Source organism: Gallus gallus, chromosome Z (assembly GCF_016699485.2).
Source record: "Gallus gallus isolate bGalGal1 chromosome Z, bGalGal1.mat.broiler.GRCg7b, whole genome shotgun sequence".
In the NCBI taxonomy this organism is placed as follows: domain Eukaryota; kingdom Metazoa; phylum Chordata; class Aves; order Galliformes; family Phasianidae; genus Gallus; species Gallus gallus.
The window spans coordinates 16,868,113-16,892,931 of NC_052572.1; the positions used below are offsets into that span (position 1 = coordinate 16,868,113).

The following is a 24,819-nucleotide window of genomic DNA, read 5'->3' on the forward strand; positions in this document are numbered from 1 at the left end:
TTCCCAGTGAGACGTCTGTGGAAGTCAAGTTCTCAGTTTTCCCCTATTAGTAACCACAGGTGCCGTCTCAAACTTTGAATCTCCAGCTATCCAGATATTTAGAAACATTAAGACAACATACAGGTTTCAAGCAGTTGTAAGTTTTAAAAGCATTTATACTTGTCTGTGAAAAGTCAGTTTGATCCACCTAGGCATGTATATTATGTATATTATACTGCCATCTTAAAATAAAACATGCAATTTAAAATAAAAATCTCCAGCTCTAGTAATGAGATTTTACAGATTATTTTAAAAGGACAATAGGAAAATACATGCCGTACAATATGTGCTAATATTCATTCAACACTAGATGTAAAGTTTTAATGGTTTGTAGTAGGCGGCACCACAGTGGGCTGGACTTCACGTTTAACAGCTATTCTGAAACTCACTCGGTTTTTTTTCCCTCCCTCTAGGAGAGAGAATCATTGAGTGGTTTCCTCTCTTCCTATTATTCCATCCCTATGCTCCCTCCATCCCTCTTGGAGATGCCATAGCTGCTCAGATTACAGAAACAGCAAAGCAGCTCCCCAGGCTGAATACTGCTACCAGCTCCCAGCATGGCTTAGATGCACCCTCATCCTAGATGAGTCACCTTCAGCTACAGCACCCATAATCTCCAATGGAAAGCTCTTTATGCATCTATCTCTACAGCACTTAAAATCAGCAGGCATATAAAGAATGCAGTAAGTCTACCACAGCTGTGTTATTTCTGTCTGTCTAGCCCTTCTGCTGACCGGCTCACAAAAGTTTGAATCAGCTTTAGCCTTTGAAAGGATCAAAGCTATTTCTGGCTTGAATCAAAAAATTGAAACTTCTTTTGGAAATGAGAGTTGTTTATAAAGTGTAGGTATGGTTCATGATAATAAACTAGGATGCTATACTTCCTCCCCACCAGTTCAGACTGAAGAAAGTAGAGTTTCACGTCCGTTAGGAGAAAGAGCCTTTTTAGCACACCAAGAAGTTTTGACTTTTCACAAAAATTCTATTCAACAAAAACTAACCCCCAACCTGCAGAAATTGAAACCAGGAGATTTTGATTTTTTGCTTATCAAAGCTATATATAGCAGGATAAGCAGTACTTGCACGGCTCCTATTTGCTTCAAGTAAAACAGGAGGTAGATTGTCTATTCACACTGCAAAGAGCTAATTGTAAAAAAAGAACACTTTCCCTTGGCAATGAAAAGATCACTACTGCTCAGTCCCTGTCTGAATTTCCTCAGGAGTCAAGCTAACAAGATCAGCGAACAGGTGTAAATGATCTCTCTTATCTATGACAGGAGGAAACTATTTGAGAGAGTCTGGGCTTAGGCCCTATTTGAACAGAAGGCCGCATATGATTGATAGCAAACAGATCCATCTTTAATGTTTTCAGAATATGAATGTCTCTATGAGACTCATAGCTTGGACAGCTCATCAGGGTCATCTAAAAATGTCACTTGCTAAGCTGTTCCGTAAACTGTTACATGCAGATACATCACATGCAGTTGGCTAAATATGCACTCCATCACCAGATTTTGTAGAGGTGTCAACTGCCTTTTAATCAAATACAGTAAGGAGATTTTACTGTTTTGTCCTAATATGTCCCAATGAGTATGACTGAGGCTGGTATTTATTTGTGGTATCAGTTTTCCGATGACTAAACAGAGTAAATTTAAGCTCCCCTACTAGGCTATTTTGTTACAAGAGTGTTCAGTCCTACTCAGTTTCTTCACAGAACAAGGTAGGACTGTGGTTTGCCCATACCTACTTAATTATTAAATTCTATTTAATGGGTCAACATCATTTTCCCCACCCTACTTCATTTTTTCACATGGCAGATAGTTCCTGACAGCTGTTGCCATCTTCTCCAGGAGCTTGTACTTCTCATTCAACTTGGTTTGTACAACATCATGACTTCCCCTTCTTACTTTCTCTTCTTTCACTTCTTACTTCCAAATTAGGACAAAATACACATGCTTTGTTTAACCAGTCTTGTTTAAAATTATTGGTTCTTGAGCTCTCACCTAAACAATTAATTCAGCTGGTTTAACAGTGTGAATTTATTACTTTGGTCATGAAGCTTAAGGAGGAACAGCAGCAGGGAGGACAGTTCTTTTATGCTAGGCTTGCTCAATTTCGTGGAAATCCAAGCATCCTTGATATTAAGCATTCTGTTTTGCTGAGCAGCTAACACTTAAATGGAATTTAAAGATGATTATACAACATGTTGATTTTCTATGCTTATGAAAAAAGCCTTTGAGTAGACTACAAAAAACTTAACACAAACACATGGCAATATATTTTAGTACATAAAACAGAGAAAGTTACTAAATCCTCAAACATGTTGTTAGTATTTATAAACTTGGGAAGAAGAAAAAAGAGCTATTCACATCCAAAATCACTCATTTAAATTTGACCAGCTTCAGCAGTTGGCATCTCACAGTAGTTTCTAAGCCGGCGTTTACAAGATAGCAAGCTAAATTATAAAATAGACTTATTCCAAAAAAACAACTTTAAATTATTAGGTGGCTTCCAGAATGGGCCTGTAATCTTAACTTAGGCCTAAGTATACACGTCACGCAGATGCCATGACATTGCATTCTGTTTTGACAGCGTTTCAACAGTGAATGACTGTATAAACATACTGAATAAATGATGATACTTGGTCTCTAGATTGGAAAAACAATCCTTAGAGTCAAAGAAAAAGCTCTGTATTGCCTATACACCTTCATTATCTGTCTTGAGAATAAATTCCAGCATTCCATATCCCAAACTTCCTCCAGAGTTAGAAGCAAACAGACTCAGAAGCTTCCAAACAATGTTTGTATCTGCCTTGTTTTTGTAGTCCTTACTCTTTTTTGTGTTCTTCACACACTATTTCACATACAGTTACCAACAGAGACTGCTGCACCATAACAGGAAATCATCAAATCTGTAATTTCTTTCTATACCATTACTCAGTTAAGTTGTGTAATGTAGAGAGATGTTTCAAGTTAGCCTGGAAAGAGTACATTCTAAAAGTATGTGGTTTAGGGCACACCACATCTGGGGCACAGTAATCCAAACTACAGACATTATTTTACGGACAAAGTTTTTGGAAGAAAATGGTTCTTTTTTAACTTCACAGAGAGAGAGCAGGAAGGGATTATTTGTATACTAAAATAGAAACTTAGAGAATGGGAAGTTCAGCTCAATCAGTAAATAAAGCAAGAGCTCCTTTTCAAGTAATACACTTGATTTGAAAGCTACATTGTTATATAGAATAGATATTTTATATAATTTTTTTTATATGTGTGAAATTGGATAAAATTTCTGATTTCTGGTAGGAAGGCAGTCTGGCTTAAAAATAAGAACAGTATAAACAAAAGCAGCAATAGCATTGGTTTTGTTTTATTTCTCTTTAATATTCTAATTTCATGTACCTTAAAACATAATATGTATTTATTATATACGTGCATATATACACACACATATTATATACATATGAATGGGTTGGTGGGCATATACGTATTGATCTACAAAAGAGCACAGCAAACTTTGTTCCATGTCCCTAATCCTAAAGACCAATGGAGAGATAATGAAAGTAGAACAGATTAAAAAAAAAAAAAAAAAGACAACTGTTTTCTGTACATTTGGCATTAAACTTTACAACCCCTACAGGTCGTTTGAAGAAACAAAACCTGGCCAATTCCAGCAGGCAAGCAGGACACTCAAAACTGTTAACATCTTCAACCTCAGAGAAAGATACTGTTCTAGCCAAATAAAAAGAATACTACAGAGTCAGCATCTGTTTCACATAGGCTGCTTGGCTGCCTTGAAGAACCTTAAATAGTATGACTTTTGCTGTTAGTTCTTTAAATATTGGCTGTTACTGCTTTGCTGTATGAAGTCATCTGAAGCTTTCAGTTTTCAGTTACATAAACCTAAAAGGTAATTCTAAAATAGAATATATGAAAACAAAACTATACAGACTTTCACCTTTGAATAACATGTAACAATGGATGATGGTTGTTAAAAACAGAAGCATCCCCACCTTCCTCCCAATGCCTAGACAAGACCTTCAAACTAAAAAGAACTCAGACAACTTCTTAACAACTGAATGCATAAAGCAGGAATAAGAACAAAAACAAAGGCTTCTCTTCCATGACACTTTCTGTTCAGTCTTTGTCATCTTCATCTGCTGTGGCAGAACATTGTAAATTCCAGTCCCAATAACCTATACTTTTTAAATGTTATACAAACAGCAGTTTGATATTGTGAGAAATGCTCGTGCTCAATATTCCAGGCTCAGACAGAATTTCCTATGAATCATGATTTATTTCACACTTCTGCAATAACAGGGAACCCTGAGAAAAGACATGCCAGATTGGAGACACGCAGCAGTTCCTATTTTCTACTTCCCGGCGCAAATTTCCTTCCATTTCCTCATTGATTGAGCACTCCAGGGTTAACAGCCAATCCAATGCTTCTAATTCCCTTAGCAGATTTCCCACCCTGTTTACTGCTTGAGTAACCTCTCCCTGTTCTCCTCCTATTCTTGTTTATGGCATGCTGGGATAACCTCTCGTAGTTAACCTTCCACTCTGGCTAACATTCAAACTGCAGAACCAGTTGCTACCAGTACATCTCCTGATGCTACTCAAAATTGCAGGACTGCAAGCAGGAATTTATCTTGCATCAGAGCTCCATGGAACCTCTTTGGACCTCTTTGGAGTCATAACATCTTACCATTATGAAAAAACATTTTTTACACATAATATGATGAGATTTGGACACTATAATTCTTTCTAATCAAGTGAATAAATGCAGTACCTCCAAGTTCTTTTACATTCAAGATGGCATTCTGGAATGGCACTGCTTTTATGCTAAAACCTAAAAAAAGAAGAGAGACTAATAAGTTATTTGTTGCAAATATATACATATATATATATATATATATGCTTTCTTCTAACTGAAAGTTATTCCTGAGAGAAAGGGAACACAAGACTTGCAGCAACCCAAGCATACCGCTTGTAATTTAAGCAAGAGTCTAGTGTTACATACATACAGAGAAGCATACGGATATGTAAGTATATATTATAATAATACTTTATATAGGAAAAAATAGATCTGTTCTTTCTGCATAATATGTACAGATAGAAGTTGAATTCATTTCCATCTGGCACAAACAATTTCAACATAATTATATACCTGCAAACTAAGCAAACACATTTAGAAAAGTGTGTAAATCTAGCTTTATTACTTACCATTTAACAGAAACAAGGAATTTATTTTCCCCAGTCAGATAAATAAGATATTCCAGAATTCTAAGCACTACTGTAAGAAAATCTGAACAAAATAATTTTGAAATAGCTTGTTGTCTCAAAATAAATCCTGAACTCTTTCTAGAAAAGTAAAAACTGGAATGGATGTGAATGGCATTGATGAGAAAAGCAAAAGCACAGGCCGTAGTTTGAAAACCAAGTGGAGAAGCTGTCACACTGCATTCAATGATTCTCAATATTTTCTTATATAGCAAAGGTATGGTACGTATAGATAGAATTATTAAAGTTGAATATTTTGGATGCTACATAGTTTTCTACATAGTCTATTTTCACTGCTCAAGTTGTCTAAATATATGACAGTAATTTGTTGCAGATATCCAGAAGTATTAAAAAAATTTAATTTTTAAATGAATCATATTTTCATTATTTCCTCTGACAGATCTATCTAACAGGTGTTAACACTGCTGTTACTATTTCTCTCGGGTTGAAAGTGTTAAACTTTAAATTTCAGGTGAACTCTTAAGATGAAGTTGAGGGGAAAAAATGACTAAATTGATCAGCAACTTCCTTCTAAGCATTTGAATTAAACATTGACCACAATGAACTGTACGATCTTTTTAACATTCCTAACACCACCACTGTGAAGGCAATGGGATAATTATGCAACACAGAAAAAAATGTATTTTCTCCGGTCTATTTTAGTTCACTTTTCATTTTATTGATTAGCCTTATGTTCTTTTAAGTTAAGCAAAGACACACTGAAAAACAATTAGAGCAGCTAAGGGACAATCATATAAAATTCAAGTCTGTGAAGCACAGCTACAATATAAAGCCATATAACTATACACACCAGTTACTCACAACCTGTTCCCTCAGCAGCTCAACCTTCAACTGCTGCAGCCACATATCCATTTTTTCCATCTCTTAGGACCTAGTCTGTCCTCTTTTTGAACTTTGTAGCCAGGTATTCCTTTTTCTTACTCTGAAATTATTTATTTATTTATTTATTTTGTCTGGGCTTTTTTGCTCAAAACAGCCTTCAGTCCTTCTGGTTCATCTATATACATATGCATAGTCAATATATTTTTTTTGTGGTTAAGATACCTTTTAGCTGTTATACCTGTTTCTTTGTATCTTTACAATGCCTTTATTTTTTTTTTTTAATAGTCCGTTCTTGCTAAATAAACAAGTCTTTTTAATGATCTAAAAGAACAGAATCAGAAATAATTTCCATTACATTAGTCTTTTGGCTGCTAGTATATACCAAAGGGTATAAGAAGTTAAATATGATGTAATTGTCAGTGCTTCATTATCCCATTCCAATTTGTGTCATGTTCTCCTCTTCTCTGATTGTATAACAAGACTGCTTAAAAGCCAAAAATAAAGAGAAGAAAGAAACCTTTTAAAATGTCTTCCTACAGTAAATTGCTATTGCCCATTTCATAAAGTTTTACTTTTATTACATCACAATGTCTGTTCTGACTTCTGACATATTCCAAATTTTATGTTTTCATGGATATTCCCCGATACACAGCCAAACACTGAACAAGTTGTGTAAGCTTCAAAGCAATCTATTACATACCTTCAGAAGCAAGATAACTCAGCTAAGTTCCCTGCTGCTATTTGTTTCAAAAGTTACCTCTGCACAACACCCTAAGCACATCATGCAATGAAGACAGCATCCTACCTGTGGTAGACACTATATTCTCCGGGCTTTCACTGCAAAGCTGTGACAGAAGACTTGTTTTGCCGGAACCAGTGAGGCCTATGCAAACCAAATCATATTCAGGTCGTGGTGGTGGTGGTCCTTTGCAGCAAAGTGCCCTAAAACACTGTCAGGAAAAAAAAAAACACAAAAAGAAGACGTTACTTTTTTGCAAATATTTCTTTAACAAGGTTTTTAAAATCATGTTTAAAATTGAAAGGTGCAGGACAGAAAAGAATTATTATTCAAACTTACTATTTTGCTAATATGAGTAGTTAACAGGGATCAGCTCAACTGAAATCTAGAGCAATTTTACAACAAAACAAATATACCTGTTAACTATTCACACAAACCTCATGGAGGTGGACTGAGGAAAATGCCTTCTATTTCTTGAAGAGAGTCAGCAGAGCTTGTGCAGTGAGGTAGGCACATGCCCTACACAACTCTGTAATTCAGAATTCATGAGTTTCCTTCTGAAAGCAAAACTGGCAGAAAATATCTAGTTCTAAATGCAGTACCTGGTGTAAACACCAGAGCAGCTCTTGAACAGCTTCTGGCCAAGTTTTCCCTGTTGTCAGAGGAAAGAATCAGGAAGCTTTGCTTAACTGATTTCCTTCCTGGCTTTGCTTTGACAGATGCATAGGAGGAGGACAGCATTTTTCCTACACTACAATTTCAGATGTTAAAGAGTACCACTTGAAAGAAATGTATTTTGCTGGACATAGCTCTAGCTGTAAAAATGCATGTTTCTCATTATTCCCTAGAAAAGTATTAATTAATCACAACAAAGAATATAAATCACTAACACAAAGCCTACCCTATGGTACTGCCCATGTCTCCTAAGTAGCATTGCCAGAACAGGCTGGACAATCCAACAGGTGCTTCAAGTCCTTAGCAAAGCTAATTAGACCCTTTAGATGTTACATGGAAAACTACATAAAAATCTAAAATCATATACTTCTGGGAAAGCTAGCAATTTTGGATGTAAGGTCCAAGATATAATCCCTCTAACCCAGAATATATGTCTTTCCCCATTATCTGTTGCCTTCATATAAGATTACTCTTGCTACAATAAGTGCTAAAAAATGTGTCTGTGCATTCACTTCTCCTTTCTCCTGCATCTTCTGTCTTTACATAGTCTTAGCTTTTGAACCTGCAACAACAGAAATTTGAGTCTCCACTTCTATCCTGGGGGTGCAGATCATTATGAGACTTAAGTAGTCTTTCCATCTTAAACACTAGCCAATCACAGCACTGAATGAAGAAACACAGTCTTTAGGAAAATATTCTAGTACTTGCCTTCATGCATGCCTATCCTCTTTCATTCATGACTACTCCAGGAAGCAAGAAACTGAAGAGATGTTAATGAAGCAATGAGGCAAACTGCTTGTTCTGTGTCCCTAAGCAGGCCACTGAATGAGAAAATGATTACAAAAAGATAGTTCACTATGTCTGCAGAAGTTTTATTGGATTTCTTCTGCATAATGTTAAATTTCTATACCTGTGCTGTAACCATATGGGTACCACCAGTATGACTGAAGCTTTCTTTATGAGAATTCTTGATTTGCAACTCCCAGTTACTTTAAACATGTCTGAGATTGAGCTCATGTGCAGATACACAAAACTGAGCAGGAGATAATCTCTATCTGAAGACAGAATACCTTGCAACAATACTGTCTTGTTAAATATTTCTTCTAGTCTAGGCCTGCACAGAGATAAGAGTCCTGCAAAATAGGCACAATTAAAAAATGCCACATCCCAAAGTCTTGTCGCTCTACATCATTACCATGCCAAAATAATTTTCCTTGGTTTAAAAAGGATAAATTCAAGAAAAGTTAAAATCCTTCAACACTACATAAAAAACTGAAAGACATATTTTAGGAGAAAAAACATTTATTGTAGTAATTAAGTTGAACAAAGGCAGCAGTTCAAAAATAAAAGCTTTGCCTCTTAAAATTCGACTCTGCCAGATGTTTTTCAAGAAGGATAGCCCTTATATGTGTTTTAGATAAACATGTCTTCAAGCTTTACTCACTGACGTCAATCCATGCTTACCCTATGAACTCTACAAAATCATAGCAAATACTATACTCTGGTACTTAAGTGAAAAATGCCAAATGAGTTTATTGCACAGCAGAAGCTCCTTGAAACTGCGTTTCCACTTAAGATATCAGGCTGAAGGCCACATAAAATTCTTTGAAGCTCTCCAGAGCTCTTGAGTCTGTGTCAGGCCCTTTGTACCCAGTCTTTAAAGGGGATTCAATCTGTCCCCATAAAGACGGCATGTTTTCAAGAACTTCTTGATATGACATTAAAAACTAAAGGAGTAAGTGAGTTGATGAAAATCCATGCTTCTCATTGTCCAGATACTGTGACAGTTCTTGTGTAACTAGACACAACTCTTACAGCCCTGAAAACATTAATTATCTGCAGTTCTGCCAAAGATAATTATTGCCATCTGTAGCATATGTACAGAAGCTGTGTGTGTGAAAAGGGCTCCACAGACTGCTTTTGTGAACTTCAGTCTCTCTGAAGTGTTGATTTCATAAAGTCTAAGTTAGCCTATGGAGTCTTTAGCTGCTGTTGATTGAACATATGATCAAAAATCTAGGTGATCTTGAGTGTCCTATGCTGCACATGCAGACCCACCACCCACTCACTCATCCTTTATCAGTAAGCACAGACAGGTATGAAAGGTCCTGAGAGTCAGCACACACAGAACTCCAAAGACAGCAAAATAATTTGCTTTAGGCCACTCTCATATTTTGATATAAGCACCCTCTTTTTATGTCTCCTAACTCCTTGTCCAAGGATGATTTCCTTCTGCAAATATCTTTATTCTCCTTGTATAAAGAAGAACATTAAATACTTTATCTTCAAAAAACTATTGAAATTTAAGCTGCTGTGTATACTACTTTGCCCTGGCTGGCATGAGAAATACTACAATTCTCTTACTACCAGCACATTTTAGGGGACATTTGTAATAATATATTTGAATTTTATAAACTTGTTTCACTGTCTTCCTCCTTACAGACTCAATGAACAAGTCTACCATCAAAACCATCAATAAACAGACAGAATGATGAATGCCTTCCTGCTCTCTCAGCAACTTAAAAATTACAGAATCCCAGACAAACAAGGGTTATTTAAGCACTTAGAGACTAAGCTGCCATTCTCACTACTTTGGAAGCTACATCTAGAATCACAGAATCATTAAAGCTGGAAAAGACACTAAGATCATCTAGTCCTACTGTCAATCCATCCCCATGATGCCCAGTAACCATACCCCTCAGCGCTACATCTACACATTTCTTGAACATCTCCAGGCACAGTGACCACCTCCACCACCTCCTTGGGCATCCTGTACTAGTACCTCACCATTCTTTCTGAGAAGTTCCTCCCAGTGTCCAAGTTGAACCTCCCCTGGCACAACTTAAAGCCATTATCTCTCATCTTATCACTGTTACTTGGGAGAAGAGGCTAACTCCCACCCTGCCACAACCCCCTTCCAGACAGTCAAAGGAGACTAATAAGGTCTCCCTTGAGCTTCCTCTTCTCCAAATTAAACAATCCCAGTTCTCCTCTAGATAATACACAGAGAATTCAGAGGCGATAATATAAAGAAATAGGACTACATTTATTATTCCACTTTTGATTATGAACAGGAAGTACATCCTGAGATTTTTCACAAAGCATGGATGAGCACTGATCCATTATTTAAGATGTCATGATGTATTACAGTGAAGTCTGAAATGTAAAAAGTAACATGCCTACAAGGAGTAAAGAAGCCATTCGTAAACCCAGAAAGAGAAATACATCAGAAATATTTAGTATGCCATTGTACTCTCTTCTCCATTTACTTCTCCACTCTTAGCCAAACAGCTAAGAAAAATGTGTATTAACATTCTAACTGGTCTTCAGAAACTTGTCAGATATGGACTCATGTCTTATTTGTACAACAAATGTAGCCACTGGATAGGAAGCAGGGTAAAAGAGGCAAAAGTTATTTTTTTCTTAAAAAACACTTGAAATTACTATATCTTGAGAAAATTTATGCTTTTAGCCAGTATTGGAAAAAAGCACTTATTTACCCAAGACACTTGGAACAACTACATGCTGCAAGGTGGTAGGAAAATGTTCAGATCCACTGTTACTTCCATTTTACCTGTGTGTGTACATGATATGCACATGCATGTTTAATGCAAGAGGTAAGAGAGTTAACCAGTCCTACTCTTACTTAGGGATTTCTATTCCAATCAGATTATTCCAGTTTTAGGTGGATGACCATATAAACCGACAAACCTAGGCATGGTCATTTAAAGGCCTACAGAAGTTTCTTCTGGGAAAAGCATTAAACATTGCACCTATACCAGGGCTGGGCAAACCCAGAGCTCACACACTGAAGCCTTGGGCAGGGAAGATCACTGAATTACTGCTTCCTCCAACACATTACACTGCTTCCAGCCACTGAGTCTGTCTTCACCTACTCATTGTACTTCTCCTTTCACTCTCCTTTTTGAGGTGAAATACTCCATTATTTCTGCTTTGTTCAGGACTCATCTCCTGTCTCTTTCTTTTGTTGCCACTATTTAATAGGGACAAACAGATACAAGGGATTTCATGCTTAGTTGATTAAACACACACTCACTCCTGCAAAAATACCCTGTATTATGGCAACAGCAATGCTAACAAATCAAGCATTCAGAGCTCTTGAAATCCAGAATTAAAGCTGAACAGTTCAGCCATAACTCTGCTCTGCTCTCCTCCTCCTCTTGACTATAGTTATGAATATAGCCTCCCTTCATGTTTCATTTTTCAATTAAGACATCATTAAACAGATTTCAATTATCCAGCACACATTTCTATCCAGAAATTATCTGAAGTTGCTGACAAAAAGTTTATACATGGCAGGCCCATAATTCTGATGCTGTACATGATCACACAATCACAAAGGAATCTCAGACCTCAAAGAAATAATGTGAAAGGTGGGGTTTGATGGCTGAGAATTAGCGAATTAGAATACTATCAATAGGAAACAACTGGAGACAGCAGTATACTAATGAAATGCAAATAATGAAACACTCAAGGCACCTGAATGATGTTATGCACCACTAGGAAAAAAGGAAAAAGGATATATAATAAACAACATTTTAACTGTATGAATACTTCGATGTTAAAATAATACAGTAGGATCTATGCATTTGATTATGTGAGTTATAGCTGTACATACTTTTCAGTTGCCATAAGAGATGTACAGGTGGTGCTAACTGCTACAGAAAACTGAGGGGAAGAGGAAAAAAGCTACCAGTTTAAAGGCATGTAATCAGTGACACTGCTTTCATGTTTCCAAATCATCAGGTTGACAAGGTCCATCTTCATCTGTATAACAATGAGGGTAAAACCAAATAGGTTACTGTTCATTTTGTGGCTATCAGCAGACATGAATACTGATGTAGGCACTTCCATCCTGAAGAGATCTTCACTAAGGATAGAAATACTAAAATCTTGATCAGATACTTTCTTTGAAAGACCACAACTTCATTAAACAAAGGCCACTATCCTGAGACTCCTCCATCAAAACACAGAATAAAGATCCAAGCTCCAGTAGAGACCTCAGCTCAACACTTACTAAGAAAGTAATCCTCTTTGTTTAGCCTAGCTAATCTTTGTAAACGTGTAGTGACACCACTTGTTAAATTGAAATGCACCCCTCCTCTTCAGTGCCTAAACACATCAACTGTATACCAGCTCATGCCACAGAAATATAGACAGATATATAGCAATAAAGACAGGCTAACATAAAACAGGAAAAATTCTCAAAAAAGTAATGCAATTGTATGGAAGAAACACAGTTCTGGTAATGGCCTATGTTACAGAAATGTTAGAGGACTCTAAAATATCAACATATTCTTCAGAGGAGAAGATTTAACATCACACCAGTAAAAAATAAATTAAGTTGGTTGTTTTAAATTATTCAATATTATCAAACATTCTTGGTATTTCAGAAGAGTTACCTCTGGATTCTCAAAAGGAATGGTCATATATCAAATAATTTTCAACATTTATATTAAGTCACCTACTGCGCTAGACATAAGACACAGGCTTAATTACTAAAACCAGGCAAATGACACAGTTCTATTTGTTCTTTGATATATTTTACAATGTTGCTCTGAATAGAGAAGATTGTAGGAAACACGGTCAAAAAGAATGCTGACTTCTGACAATCCAGATGTGACAGTGCTATTCACTACATAATTTCAAAAACTTAATGGTCGTGGTAAAGTGTTACTTTCCGTTAAGATAACATAATCACAGTTGGTTGAGTTCTCTCCAAAATGCAAAACAACTTTTGGATTTGGAGAAGACAAAAGTCTTCACTATCTTAAGGATAAAATAGTTTTCAGCTCAGTTATTTCTTGCCTTGTTGCACGAGGTTGAAGGACAGTATCTTTGTATAGCATTTGGGTAGGAGGTAGGGAATCTTTACCTTTCAGTGAAAGGGACAGCTCTGGGGTGAAGGCTTCATACAGAAGTTTTTGGGTATCAGGGACAAGGAAAATTCTATAAATGCAGTCAGGTCTGTGCACTACAAAAATGTAATATCCCTAGAAAAACTGTAAGGCAATGGAAGTCCTTCTTGAAACTATATGCTAAAACAAGGCACCTCCTGTCTGAAATGCAAAATATACCTCTTGGACATTATTCTCTTGGGCACTTCTCTATAAATAAAAGAAGAGCAAAACCAGCTTATGACCCTCTACTCCATTCATAATGTCCTTGAAGAAAACATAGAGAAAAACATACATTAAGTTCTGAATGTACTTAGATGCAACTGGAATATGAGGTCAAAGCCTACATAAAATAAAATAGCATACTGCTATTGAAACCCACTGCAGTCAACAAAACCATAGAACATATGCACAGGTTCCACTCTGAACAAGAGTAGACTTCACTGCAGAATCAAGTCAAGCACCAAGGGGGTTTTCTGACACTTCTAAATTCCATTAAGCATAGAACTACTGCTTAAGCATTTCCATTTATTTCCCCGCACAATAATTTGTATTTCAATCCATCAGTCCATTCGTACTTAATATCAAGAGATAAATGTAACAAAAATGATGGACAAAAGCATTAGCAAACAGTTTGCTTTACGATCTAAGAAAACCTAACCATATTGAAAAAGCCTTAAGGATAACTGAAAATATGAAGAAATTTAATTTTAATACATGCCTGAGAAAGGTAAAAAAAAAAAAATCTGAATTCTTTCACCTACTGTATCAAAAGATGTAGTCACTCAGTACCAGAAAGACAGGAAGGCCACAGAATGTGTCCAGAAATGGCCAATGCAGCTGGTTAGGTGACTGGAACACAAGTCTTATGAGGAGTGGCTGAGGGAACTTGAATTGTTCCATCTAGGGAACACGTCTCAGGGGAAACCTTATTGTTCTCTACAGCTACTTGAAAGGAGATTGTGGCATGGTGGGGTCGGCCTCTTCTAATGTGCAACTAGTGATAGGACTATAGGGATGCACCAAGTGAGGTTCAGGTTGGATATGAGAATTTCTTCTCTGAAAGAGTGGTGAGGCACTGGGACAGGATGGCCAAGGTAGTGGTGGAGTCACAATCCCTGGAGGTGTTTAAAGAAAGGGTAGATATAGTACTAATGATCACGGGTTAGTGGGCAATATAGGTGGCAGGTGAACAGTTGGACTAGATGATCTTAGAGGTCTTTTCCAAAATTAATAATTCTATGATTCTAAAATGTAAACAACTTGCTTTGAGTAGGCCTTTTGAAAAAAGGGAGCTCGATTACTGGAGAAGATAAAATATGATATATGTGTGTGTGTAAAAAAGGAGCCTCAAGAAACTCCAAATGTATTTTTATGGAAAAAGAAAAAATATTTCATGTTTACTTGCAGCAATGTTTCCTCTGAGATTTAGCTCCAGGATATGTCTTGTTCTGACTTATGAAATATTTCAAAAGCAACATTTGTCATCAAATCTGAAAGCGAAGAAGAGAAATTTCTAAGGACAAGAGACCTCGCTATTTATTATGAAGTCCAGACTTACGGAACAAGTATTATCTGAGGTAGAACAGCAAGTCAGAGGAGACTGTATATACCAGTCCAAGGAAAAAAAAATTACAGAACACAAGACAGTGGAAAAGGACTCAAGTATACCACTGATAAGGAAAACTAGAATTACTTTTAGAAACTAACAGACAGCAAAATTAAACAAAGTAAGAGTAGTGTTACAGGATATTAAAAATGAAAGTTTAGTTTCAACTGTCACTTTTAAACCTGCTTACATAGGTAATAATTTTTTGTTCATATAGTAGAAGAAATACCACATAACTATACCTCTGTGGAAACGAGGACACAAGTTTATGTATTACTCAACCAAAAAGTCATCAAATCAATGAATGTTTGTTTGCTCTATTATTAGCAGCATACAAATAAAGACCAATTGAAAAAAAAAAAGTTACTAGAAACAGTCTATGTAGTTACCACTGAAATGTAAGGACAAAGAGTGTGCATTACTAACGTATATACAGTTTAATAGGAATTAATGGGAGGGTTTAGATTAGAGGAGGAGGACCGGACAACAAGGATAGCTTGATTGTGCAGGCAGCACAAGTCTTCTGGCAAAACAATTCTGCTGCCTGGAACACTTAAGACCAGACTGCCTCCCAGCTTTAGAAAATACAGTAAAAGAGACTCTGATGTTGGCAGAGGCACAAATGGGAGATCTAAGGGGTATGCTCTACTACCAGTCTGTGGCATACTTGGAATTGAAGTACCATATGTGGATTATGGATATCTCTTATTCTTTAGGTTCTCTATGAGCGATTTCATTCTTACACGCCTCTCTCATTTTAATATCACCATATACAACTACACCAGTACACTATATTTACAAAAATAAGAGCCTCTAAGAGAATATGTATTCTGACCAGAAGACCAAGGGAATAGGAAATATGTAGCAACGTATACAGGAACCTCTCTTCCTCCTTTATATAGCATAAGTTTTACTTGGCTAGCACAGCACATTACTACCATGGGAGGAAACAGGAGACCAACCTACACAAAAAACATTAATCCAAAATACACAATTGGAAGAAGGCATACAAATCTTAAGTACTATTAAAAATTCTTCAAATTTTAATCAATGACAGCCAGTTTGAACGTAAAACAGTTTCTGCTTCCACTAAACTCTTAAAAAGTTAGGCTTCAGGAACTTCAGCCATTTAACACCTCGCATTTCTTGTCTCGCCAGCTGCACATTTGTTGGGTTTTTTTTCCTAGCTAAGTACCTGTATTTTCCACCAAGTTTCTCAGCTGTCACCAATCTGTTTTCTCATGAAGATTCTTCTATTGGTTATTTTGTTCTTCTAGTACTGTAAAATCAAAATGGTTCAATTTGTCACCATTGATCGCACATGGAACAATGGCTACAGACTTTAAATTATAGACTTTAAGTTCAACATGTGCTCTGTTTCTGATCTTCATATACTCGAAGAACATAATTTGAAGTTGACAGGAAAGAGAATGGACTATATGGAGACAAGACAAACATAAGCTGTATTCTTCATAGGATTGCATTGATTAAAAAAAAAAAAAAAAGCTAACAAAAACAGAACAAAAGCCATAGCACTCTGTTCAAACAAGAATTTGTTTAATAAATACTGACCAAAGCCTCCTCCTCAATTTAAATCAGGCTTTAAAAAAAAATAAAAAATAAAGAGTATTTTGTAGGCAAATTCTGGACACAGTGCTTTAGCAGCCTTTGAAAGAGTTTTAACTTTTCGGGGCAGGAAGGAAATGGGAACTGGCAAGGGTTTTTTTGTTGTTCTTTTCTTTGCTTGATTTTAAATACAAAACGAAACAAAAAAAAACACTATCAAGGCCTCACTCTTATATAGCCTTACATACATCTATGCCTACTCACAGGTACGTCAGCAAGCAATCTTTGCAGTGCAGACAACTCAAACCAACAAGTCTGCTGGTATCACAACAGCCACTTCTTATTAGTTAAAAGGTAAGAGATGCTTCAAATCACAGGAAGGTATCACTATACTAGATTTTTACATATATAAAATTATTATTTTTGTTGAAGATCTGCTTTTACTCTCAGAGCTGCAGAAAATCTTCTGAGGTGATCCAAAATACTTTATCATTGGGTGGATGCAGCCTATGAACAGTTGCAGAAAACACTTCGAAAGAACATCATCAACTTGAAACCATCCTGTGCCACAACTGTCCCAAAGCTACTGCTTTCACTGGCAGTGCGTGTTGAGTGTCTGTTGGATAACTATTACACAATTCTTCAATAAAAATTCTCTTAAGATAAAAAGGCAACAGGTTGCTGCTTAAGAATATATCCAGTGTTGGTGAAATATGATCATAAATCCAAGCAAAAATAAACTCAACATGCAATTCTGATAACCGAGCACAGCTCAGGGGTGCTTAGTCCCTTGCCTGCTTCAATGCACAGCTGTAAGAGATTTAAAACTTTTTCTGAGTAGGTTGCATATACTTCAGCAAAAAAAAACTGACTTACTGCTGCTTACTGGAACAAAAATTTTACCATTTAATCTAGATCAGCATAAATCTTGCCAAACTGGGGAACTCCTCCTCACACTGGCTTTTGAGAAAATTTCAGAGGACAGGGGAGAACTTCTATAATGATGAGATTCTATCAGTGAAACATAAGCAGTCTGGAGTCGATGGCATAATTCAGAGAGAGACAATTAATAAAGGCAGGCTTAAGAAATAGAAGATAGCTGGCTTTAAGACTTAGATACATGATCAGTTGTAAAAACAAAACACTGGCTTTAACTCATCCTTTTTCTTTGAAATGTTGTTTCTTTTTTATTTTCACATTCACTTCCATAATTAAAGGCCAACAGAATAATAAAGATTTTTAGTAAAAGACAAAAATCAAACTGGAAGTTTGGATTTTTGTATTACAAAGGTAAAATATGCAGCAACCTTTATAGTGAGTTGTCAGTAACTGCCATTTATCTACATATTGTCAGATCAGTATTTTTGAAATGTAAGGAATGTATAAAGTGAATAAGAAGAGCTGCACACAGTTCTCATACTATAGAGATTTTTCACTTAAGAGGAAGAATTTATAGTTCCAAAGTATTTCTCCAAAGCAATCGGTAATAATGAAGAGAGATGATAAGGTGCAGCACATATCATTTTATGCAAGGAGTGCAGAACAGTTTGATTACATTGTTTGGTAATAAAATTCAGAAGTGTGGGATGTAAAACTGCAGTAAGATTTGTCAAACAAAGATTACAATAACTGATAGAAAGTACCAGAAGTATTCTACCTTCCTTAGGAACAATAACATAGTTAGTAATCATGTTTCTTCATCTTTGTAACAAATTTAAGCTTACATTATAAAGTTCATTGTTCCAAAAACACACATATTGTACCCTGTACAGGTCAATGATTTATCAGGAAGAGACAACAATCTATAAAAGTAGGGGAAGAAAGACATTTAAGAGAAACTAATTCAGGACACGTCATTAACCTTTGTTTCCAATTAGACGGCACGAGAACGTCATCTCACACCGAGGTGGAATCATCGTGCACTCAGGTAAACCTTCTCTTGGTGGTGGTGTAGAGCAGGAACAACAAGGTGCTGCTACTATGAACCAAACCAGTACCTCTGCAGAGGCAGCATAAACCTTGCTGAAATCTCACTATTAACTATACTGCTCAGATCTTAAACTTTTATATCAACAGCTTCCAAGAGCACTCTCTATACCCAGAGATACTTCAATGGAGAAGAACAGAATTCTAGTGAGCATGTGTTCAAGGAAGTTCATAAGTCTACAAACGTTTTCCTAAAAAACAGAGAATAGCCTTTGATTAGTATGATGCAAAATATACATTACAAAATGAATGTACCACTGCCTGAATTTTGTAGCAGAGTAACTAGCAATCATTTGGCTTAAAACACAAAACAAAACATAGCAATTTATTCACTTTATAAGCCAGCAATTTTTTTTAAACCTACTTTTAAATCTAACTAACCTCACAGAGCTGAGGATAATATAATCTTGAAGAGTAAAATTTAGCCGAAGAACTAAAAGAAAAACCAAAACCAAAAAACTAAATATGAGCAGGATGGAGAAAAACAAAGTTGTTATTAATGCATTAATTCTACTGAAATACCACTCAAGTCCAGTGTGATCCAAACCACAGCACACTATGTGCAAAGCAGAAAAGACTAAGTTCAATGCACTAAAAAAAGTAATCATAATAGTTATACAGGTTTCTTGTTGTTATTTTTTGTGGTTCAGATTTGGAATTTGCTTTTGGGCTGGATTCGACCTCCTCTGTCCCTCAGTACAGAAACATGGTGCTAAAAATCAAATCAAAACAAAACAAACACAAAAAAACCTGTTCTCAAAGGCAAAAAAATGATATGAGAACATGATTGCAACGTCCACCTAGCACAAAAACAAGTCATTTAAAATAGTTGATGGTAAGAGGACACAATCAAGGCTTGAAGACTCATATTTAACTCTTGTCAAGAAGCAGGAATCAAAATGAACTATTAAACTGCAGTTGAAATGTTTGAAGATTTTTCAACAAGAGACATGCAGTCTTAAGTGGTAAAAGCAGTTGAGTTCTATCCCAGGAAAAATCCTTGGAAAAATAATCCTATACAAATGAAATGAACATGAAGCTCTAACAGAACGTAAATTGATTTGGAAATGTGCACAGAAAAGAAAAGAAAAGGAAAAAAAAAGCGTATTTACAGCAATAAGTAAAACGTTGAGTGTGAAACCAGGTAAATATCACCAAGTGCCCATATGATCTCCATTGTAAAAACATTAAAACCTACTTGGATTTCCAGGCAAGTTTGAGTATTCTAATGACAAATGTGTCAAGAGTTGTCTTCCTGCTGTATTCGGCTTTTCTCTTCTGCTTAGCCTAACATTCCAGCCTAATAGTAACATATTTTCTACTTCAATCAACCATACAATTCAGTGGTATTTCCTAGAAGAATTTTTCTTGTGTGTCAGATAAATACAGAAGAAAATCCTTCAGGGACAGCTTGATATACCACAGATTCCAGTTGAAATAATACTGAGGCAAGAAAATAAGAATTTCCTCAGTAAACCCACCAGCATAGAAAATGGGGTAAAAGCATAGGCCTTTCAGCACAACTCAAATGTATCAAGCATGTGACTTGAACTTCACCATAATTTTAAAGCTATATTAATCCAGAAGGAGTTATGCTGTGTGGAAGATGTACTTGTAAGAATAATAGACTAAAAAAAAGTCTACACAAAAAGCAGTGTGGTATTGCACTACTACCTGACCATTTAGAAAAGAGGAAGCTCTATGTATGTAATATATGTAATTATAGAAGAATAAAGTTCTTTTCATAATTTTCTAGTTAAAAATCATTTTGTGGTAACCAAACAGGAAAAAATAAAAATAAAAAAGACAAAAAAAAATACAATGAAAGTGCCACACAGAATTCCATTCAGGGTAAATAACTACATCTTTCTTGGAGGAACTACTGTGTTTCCATCAATAGTTAAGCACTCAATTAAATCAAAAAGACTCAAAATTAAACCATAACAGAACTGTGTGAATTTTTAGAGCAACCCTTTTATCAGTGTGTTGCCCACATTTTCTGGAATTAGATCTGCAAGTTTTCCCATTTTTACACATGTTCAAAAAATTTAACAGTACTTGCCTGTCATAAGTGAGTTAACATTTTTGGCAAGCTATCCTCTGTAATAGCTTTGAATTTCCCTTAAGTGCTTACTGTGGATGACTTATTTTAACAGGAATTAACACTACCTTGTGGCTCTGACACAATCGGAACTCTTTTCTCTTTTGTACTGCTAGCACGCCATGTGAAGGACAATGCTACAAACATGGTGTTTGCTTGAGGTAAATTAGGATGCATTACATGTTGCAAATATTGCATATTCTTTTGATCTTTATTTGAAACTAATAATGCCTCTAAAGCAGAACAAGATTGTCTCCATATGCTTGGACTATACACTTCATATCTCTGGTCAGAAGAGTAAGAGCTTGGGAAAATTTAAAAAAAAATGATTTGCCCCTAACAGCAGGCAAAAAAACAAGCAAGCTCTCCAATACTTAGAATTCAACAAATCTTAACCATACCTGAGGGCTAATAACAGTCCCACTCTGCGTTCTGAATTTCTGCGATATTCCTTTGTATCAGTCTAAGAAGCACGATGAGCAGAAGATGGAATGGATTATAATGCTTTCTCTGCTACTTGTTTGGAGATCTCATTTGTTACGGAAGTATATAGAGGAGTTCAATTAATCTTCCCATAAAGCATCTCAGCAACTATTTCCGTGGCTTATTAGCTACTTACTGAAAAGTCTTCATCACTGATAACTTAGGACAGTGAAAACAAAGACAGAGTGCATGAATTTATTTCTAAAGAATTTCGTGCCATAATTTTTGCTGTAATAAATTGATTGTGGAGCCAAATTTTGGTAAAGAAAGCACAGGTCCTTTACCTTCTTGATTTTTCCACTGCACACACATAGAAAAACAAAAGGAACACCCTGACCAGCAACTCAGAATCCTCCCCTTCCAACCCAATCAAGAGATGAGAGAATTTCCTGGTTAGTCACAGGCAGCAATCTCAGTCTACGCTTTTGACACCATGTTTTCCCCTCAAAACCTACTGATGTAACTATCCTGTTCAGTAGTCCAGTTCTGGGCTACTTTACATTGTCGATCACATGGCAGAAGTTTTGGATACAACCTTTTGTACTAATTGGCTTAGGCTTTCTCCACATCACAGATCTTATTCTTACAACTTCGTGCATCCTCAATACATGGAACTAGTGACCAGGGGAAGGGCATAAAGTTTTACTCTGAAAACTGAGCATGTTCTAGAGATGTTCAAGATCGTGAGAGTGAAGTCTCCTGCAGTATATCAGGCTTTCCACACATTATCCAGAGATTATACCTTTCTCTTTTCCAGTTGAGTCAATATCTGCATATTTTCTCATTATGTAATTTTAAATTCTGTGAGAAAAGATTCTAAAATACTGCACCAAGCTACTATTATTTTTCTGTACATATGCATAGCCTAATAACGTAGGAAATTGTGCTTAATTCACCTCAGTGAATGCTGTCATCTGAATACCTCTAGAAAAATGCATCAGTACTGAAAGGCTGCTGTTTCCCTGTTGTGCTTATCCTACAGTCACATGATGCCATTTTAAACTGTATTGCATGGTAAGGGTCAAGTTTTCATTCTCAGAACCAACATCTTACATATAAATGGGGCCCATCAAAATCAACAGTACATATCAAGAACAGGAGACCTAACCCTACAGTGTAGCCTCATTCGTTCCTTTTGGGGGCAGGAGTTGCTTTGTTTTTGGCAGGGTCTGGTTGTTTTTTGTTGTTGTTGTTGTTGTTTTTGGATTTTTTTTTACAATTGCCAATTTTAGACACCAGTAGACCGAAGCTTCCATATCAGACAATGAAAGGACTGTCACACCCTGAAAAGTGGAGAAGAGGGATTGGCTTTTTCGTTGGTTTGGGGTTTTTTTACACTTTTTATTTTATTTTATTTTACTGGGTACTATTTGTAGTACTCCTGTATGCTTACATAGTAACAGTAGCTAAAAACCCTTGCCATCTTTGGCCTTCCTAGAAACTGCACCCCTGCTTCAGGAATGTGGATTCAAGCATAGTTACCCGTGTATTCATCACCTCTGGGCCAGTATCACCAAGCACTACACCCCAGAGATGAGACATTTCAACTGAATCAACAGGCAGAGCACTGCTAAACAGCGCGTGGAGATTGCTCATCCACACCGGGCTGGCTTCTGGTCTATTACCAGATTCTTTCCAAGATCTGCTTCTTGATTTCATGCTAATGAATGGGAGTGGATCTATTTCTCCATGAATTTCTGTGATTATGGCAGTTGAGAGATCATTGGTACGGGCCAAGTCAGGGGAGTGAGTCTCATTTCCACAGCAGCTGACTTCAGCAACAAAATTCTTGTGGTGTTCTCTCAACCACAAAACAATTACTAGTTCAGCAAAATTTCATTTGTGATAGCACTGTGATTACAGGAATGGTTTCGACGCAAAGAGAAGAATGGAAAGCACCAACTCAGAACACTGTGCTCAATCTCACCATGTTCTCCTGTCACATTACTGCATATTTTAAGCATGTGTGCCTGCAACATTTTTATGTGAATGAAAAATGGTATTTTAAGTTTATATAAAATACAAAACAAATACTTTCTCACACAGAAGGTGGGGGGAGAAGGGCACAAAAATAAAGTGACAGATTAATTTTACCCAGTTCTGTTTTTTCTAGCTGAAAAGTAATTAATATGAGCTTAAAAAAAAAATAAATAAATAAAAAAATAAATTTTAAACACAAACCAAAGCAGTGACCATTCCAGAATTTACTTTCACCATGCCATGTCCCTCCCTTCCCCATTCCAGCTGGTCCTAGTTTTCTGCTCTACTGGAGAAGCTTCTCACTTCAGTAAATAGCACTTCTGGCTAGTCAAGTCTTGCATTAAAATTTATTTTGCAGCCTTGATATTAGATTTATAATACTTTCTATTCATATGCAGCTGTACCCATCAAGAATGCTATTGTGCCACTGCAGAAAAACAATTACCTGGCATAGGATTTAGAAAACAAACATTGCAAATTCTACGCAATACAGCAAAGCTCCAGCACATCTTGACCTGGCACAGGAATAGAATGTAATGTCTCTTTTCAGAAGTGATGTTTTACCTTTTAAAAATAAAACAAGTAATGTAGGTTGCACAGCCACTTGCACAACTGAAATGCCAAGCTACAAACACATAAGTGACATAAGAGCTCTTTCAGGTAATGCACAAAAAGGAAGCAAATATGAATTAAGAAGTGGATTCTCACTGCTTTTGTGCATTACATGCACTCATGATGAAAGCCAGCCTGAATTAGCCTGAATTAACTCAGTGAATTTTCAATCATAGGTTAGTGCTTATTTACCTACACTACTTTTAAATCTATTTTAATTAAGCTGTCGCTTATGCACAGACTGGGCTGGAGCTCGGCATGTACTTATTACCAAAAAAACCTTAAGGAAACAGAACAGGAATCTATGAAGAGATTGAAAATACCATTTATCTGCTTGATAGCAATTAGGGAAAAATCTACCTCAAGAGCAGAAGGAATTAAGACATCTCTTTTACACAACTGATTGTTTTAACATGAATTTGAAGCTGTTCTGCTACGTGAAGATAACAGAATACTAGGGTGTTGCTGTCTCCTTGTTCTGTAAGTTTTTTTGTGTCTTTTTTGATGCCCTGGAGTTTCCTATTTGAAATGTGAAATTAAGATCAGTCAGTCTCAGTGTCCTAAATACAGCAGTATACTAAAACAAAATATTCAATTTCCCTTTGTTACTTACAAAAGCTCTATGATTCCCTACCTTCAGAACAGGCATTTGCTAATGCAAATGCATCAGGCCTCACACTTTTGCCTTATGTTTCAGATGACAATATTGCCAAAAGTACATATTTCTGTTTGTTCAAATGTATTTTGTACTTATACTACATGTGGCATACTGAATGTGCCAACTCTCCAAAATCATATTGCAGCCTAAGCTGCACCTTCTGCTAAAAGAAATCTCACTTATAAAATCTAACAAGACCACAGCAGTACAAACACAGAATAATCTTCCAGACAATCTAAAGCAATTGAGATATCTGGATAAACGTACTGGGAACTTTCAGAAGAGATACTCACAGCTGTAAACGGAGTAAGGACAAGAAACAGTGGAC

General features: G+C 36.3%; 1 protein-coding gene across 7 annotated transcripts in view; it reads right to left on the reverse strand.

Moving 5' to 3' along the window:
* ARL15 (ADP ribosylation factor like GTPase 15) overlaps positions 1 to 24,819 on the reverse strand; it is a 214,356-nt gene that overhangs the window by 128,115 nt on the left and 61,422 nt on the right. For all 7 annotated transcript variants that reach the window (XM_046905759.1, XM_001232797.6, XM_046905760.1 and 4 more), the window contains 2 exons: positions 6,970 to 7,114; positions 4,831 to 4,890 (listed from right to left, as the gene is read on the reverse strand). In XM_046905759.1, the coding sequence (XP_046761715.1) occupies positions 4,831 to 4,890; positions 6,970 to 7,114 (205 nt within the window). The remainder of the gene's footprint in view (positions 1 to 4,830; positions 4,891 to 6,969; positions 7,115 to 24,819) is intronic.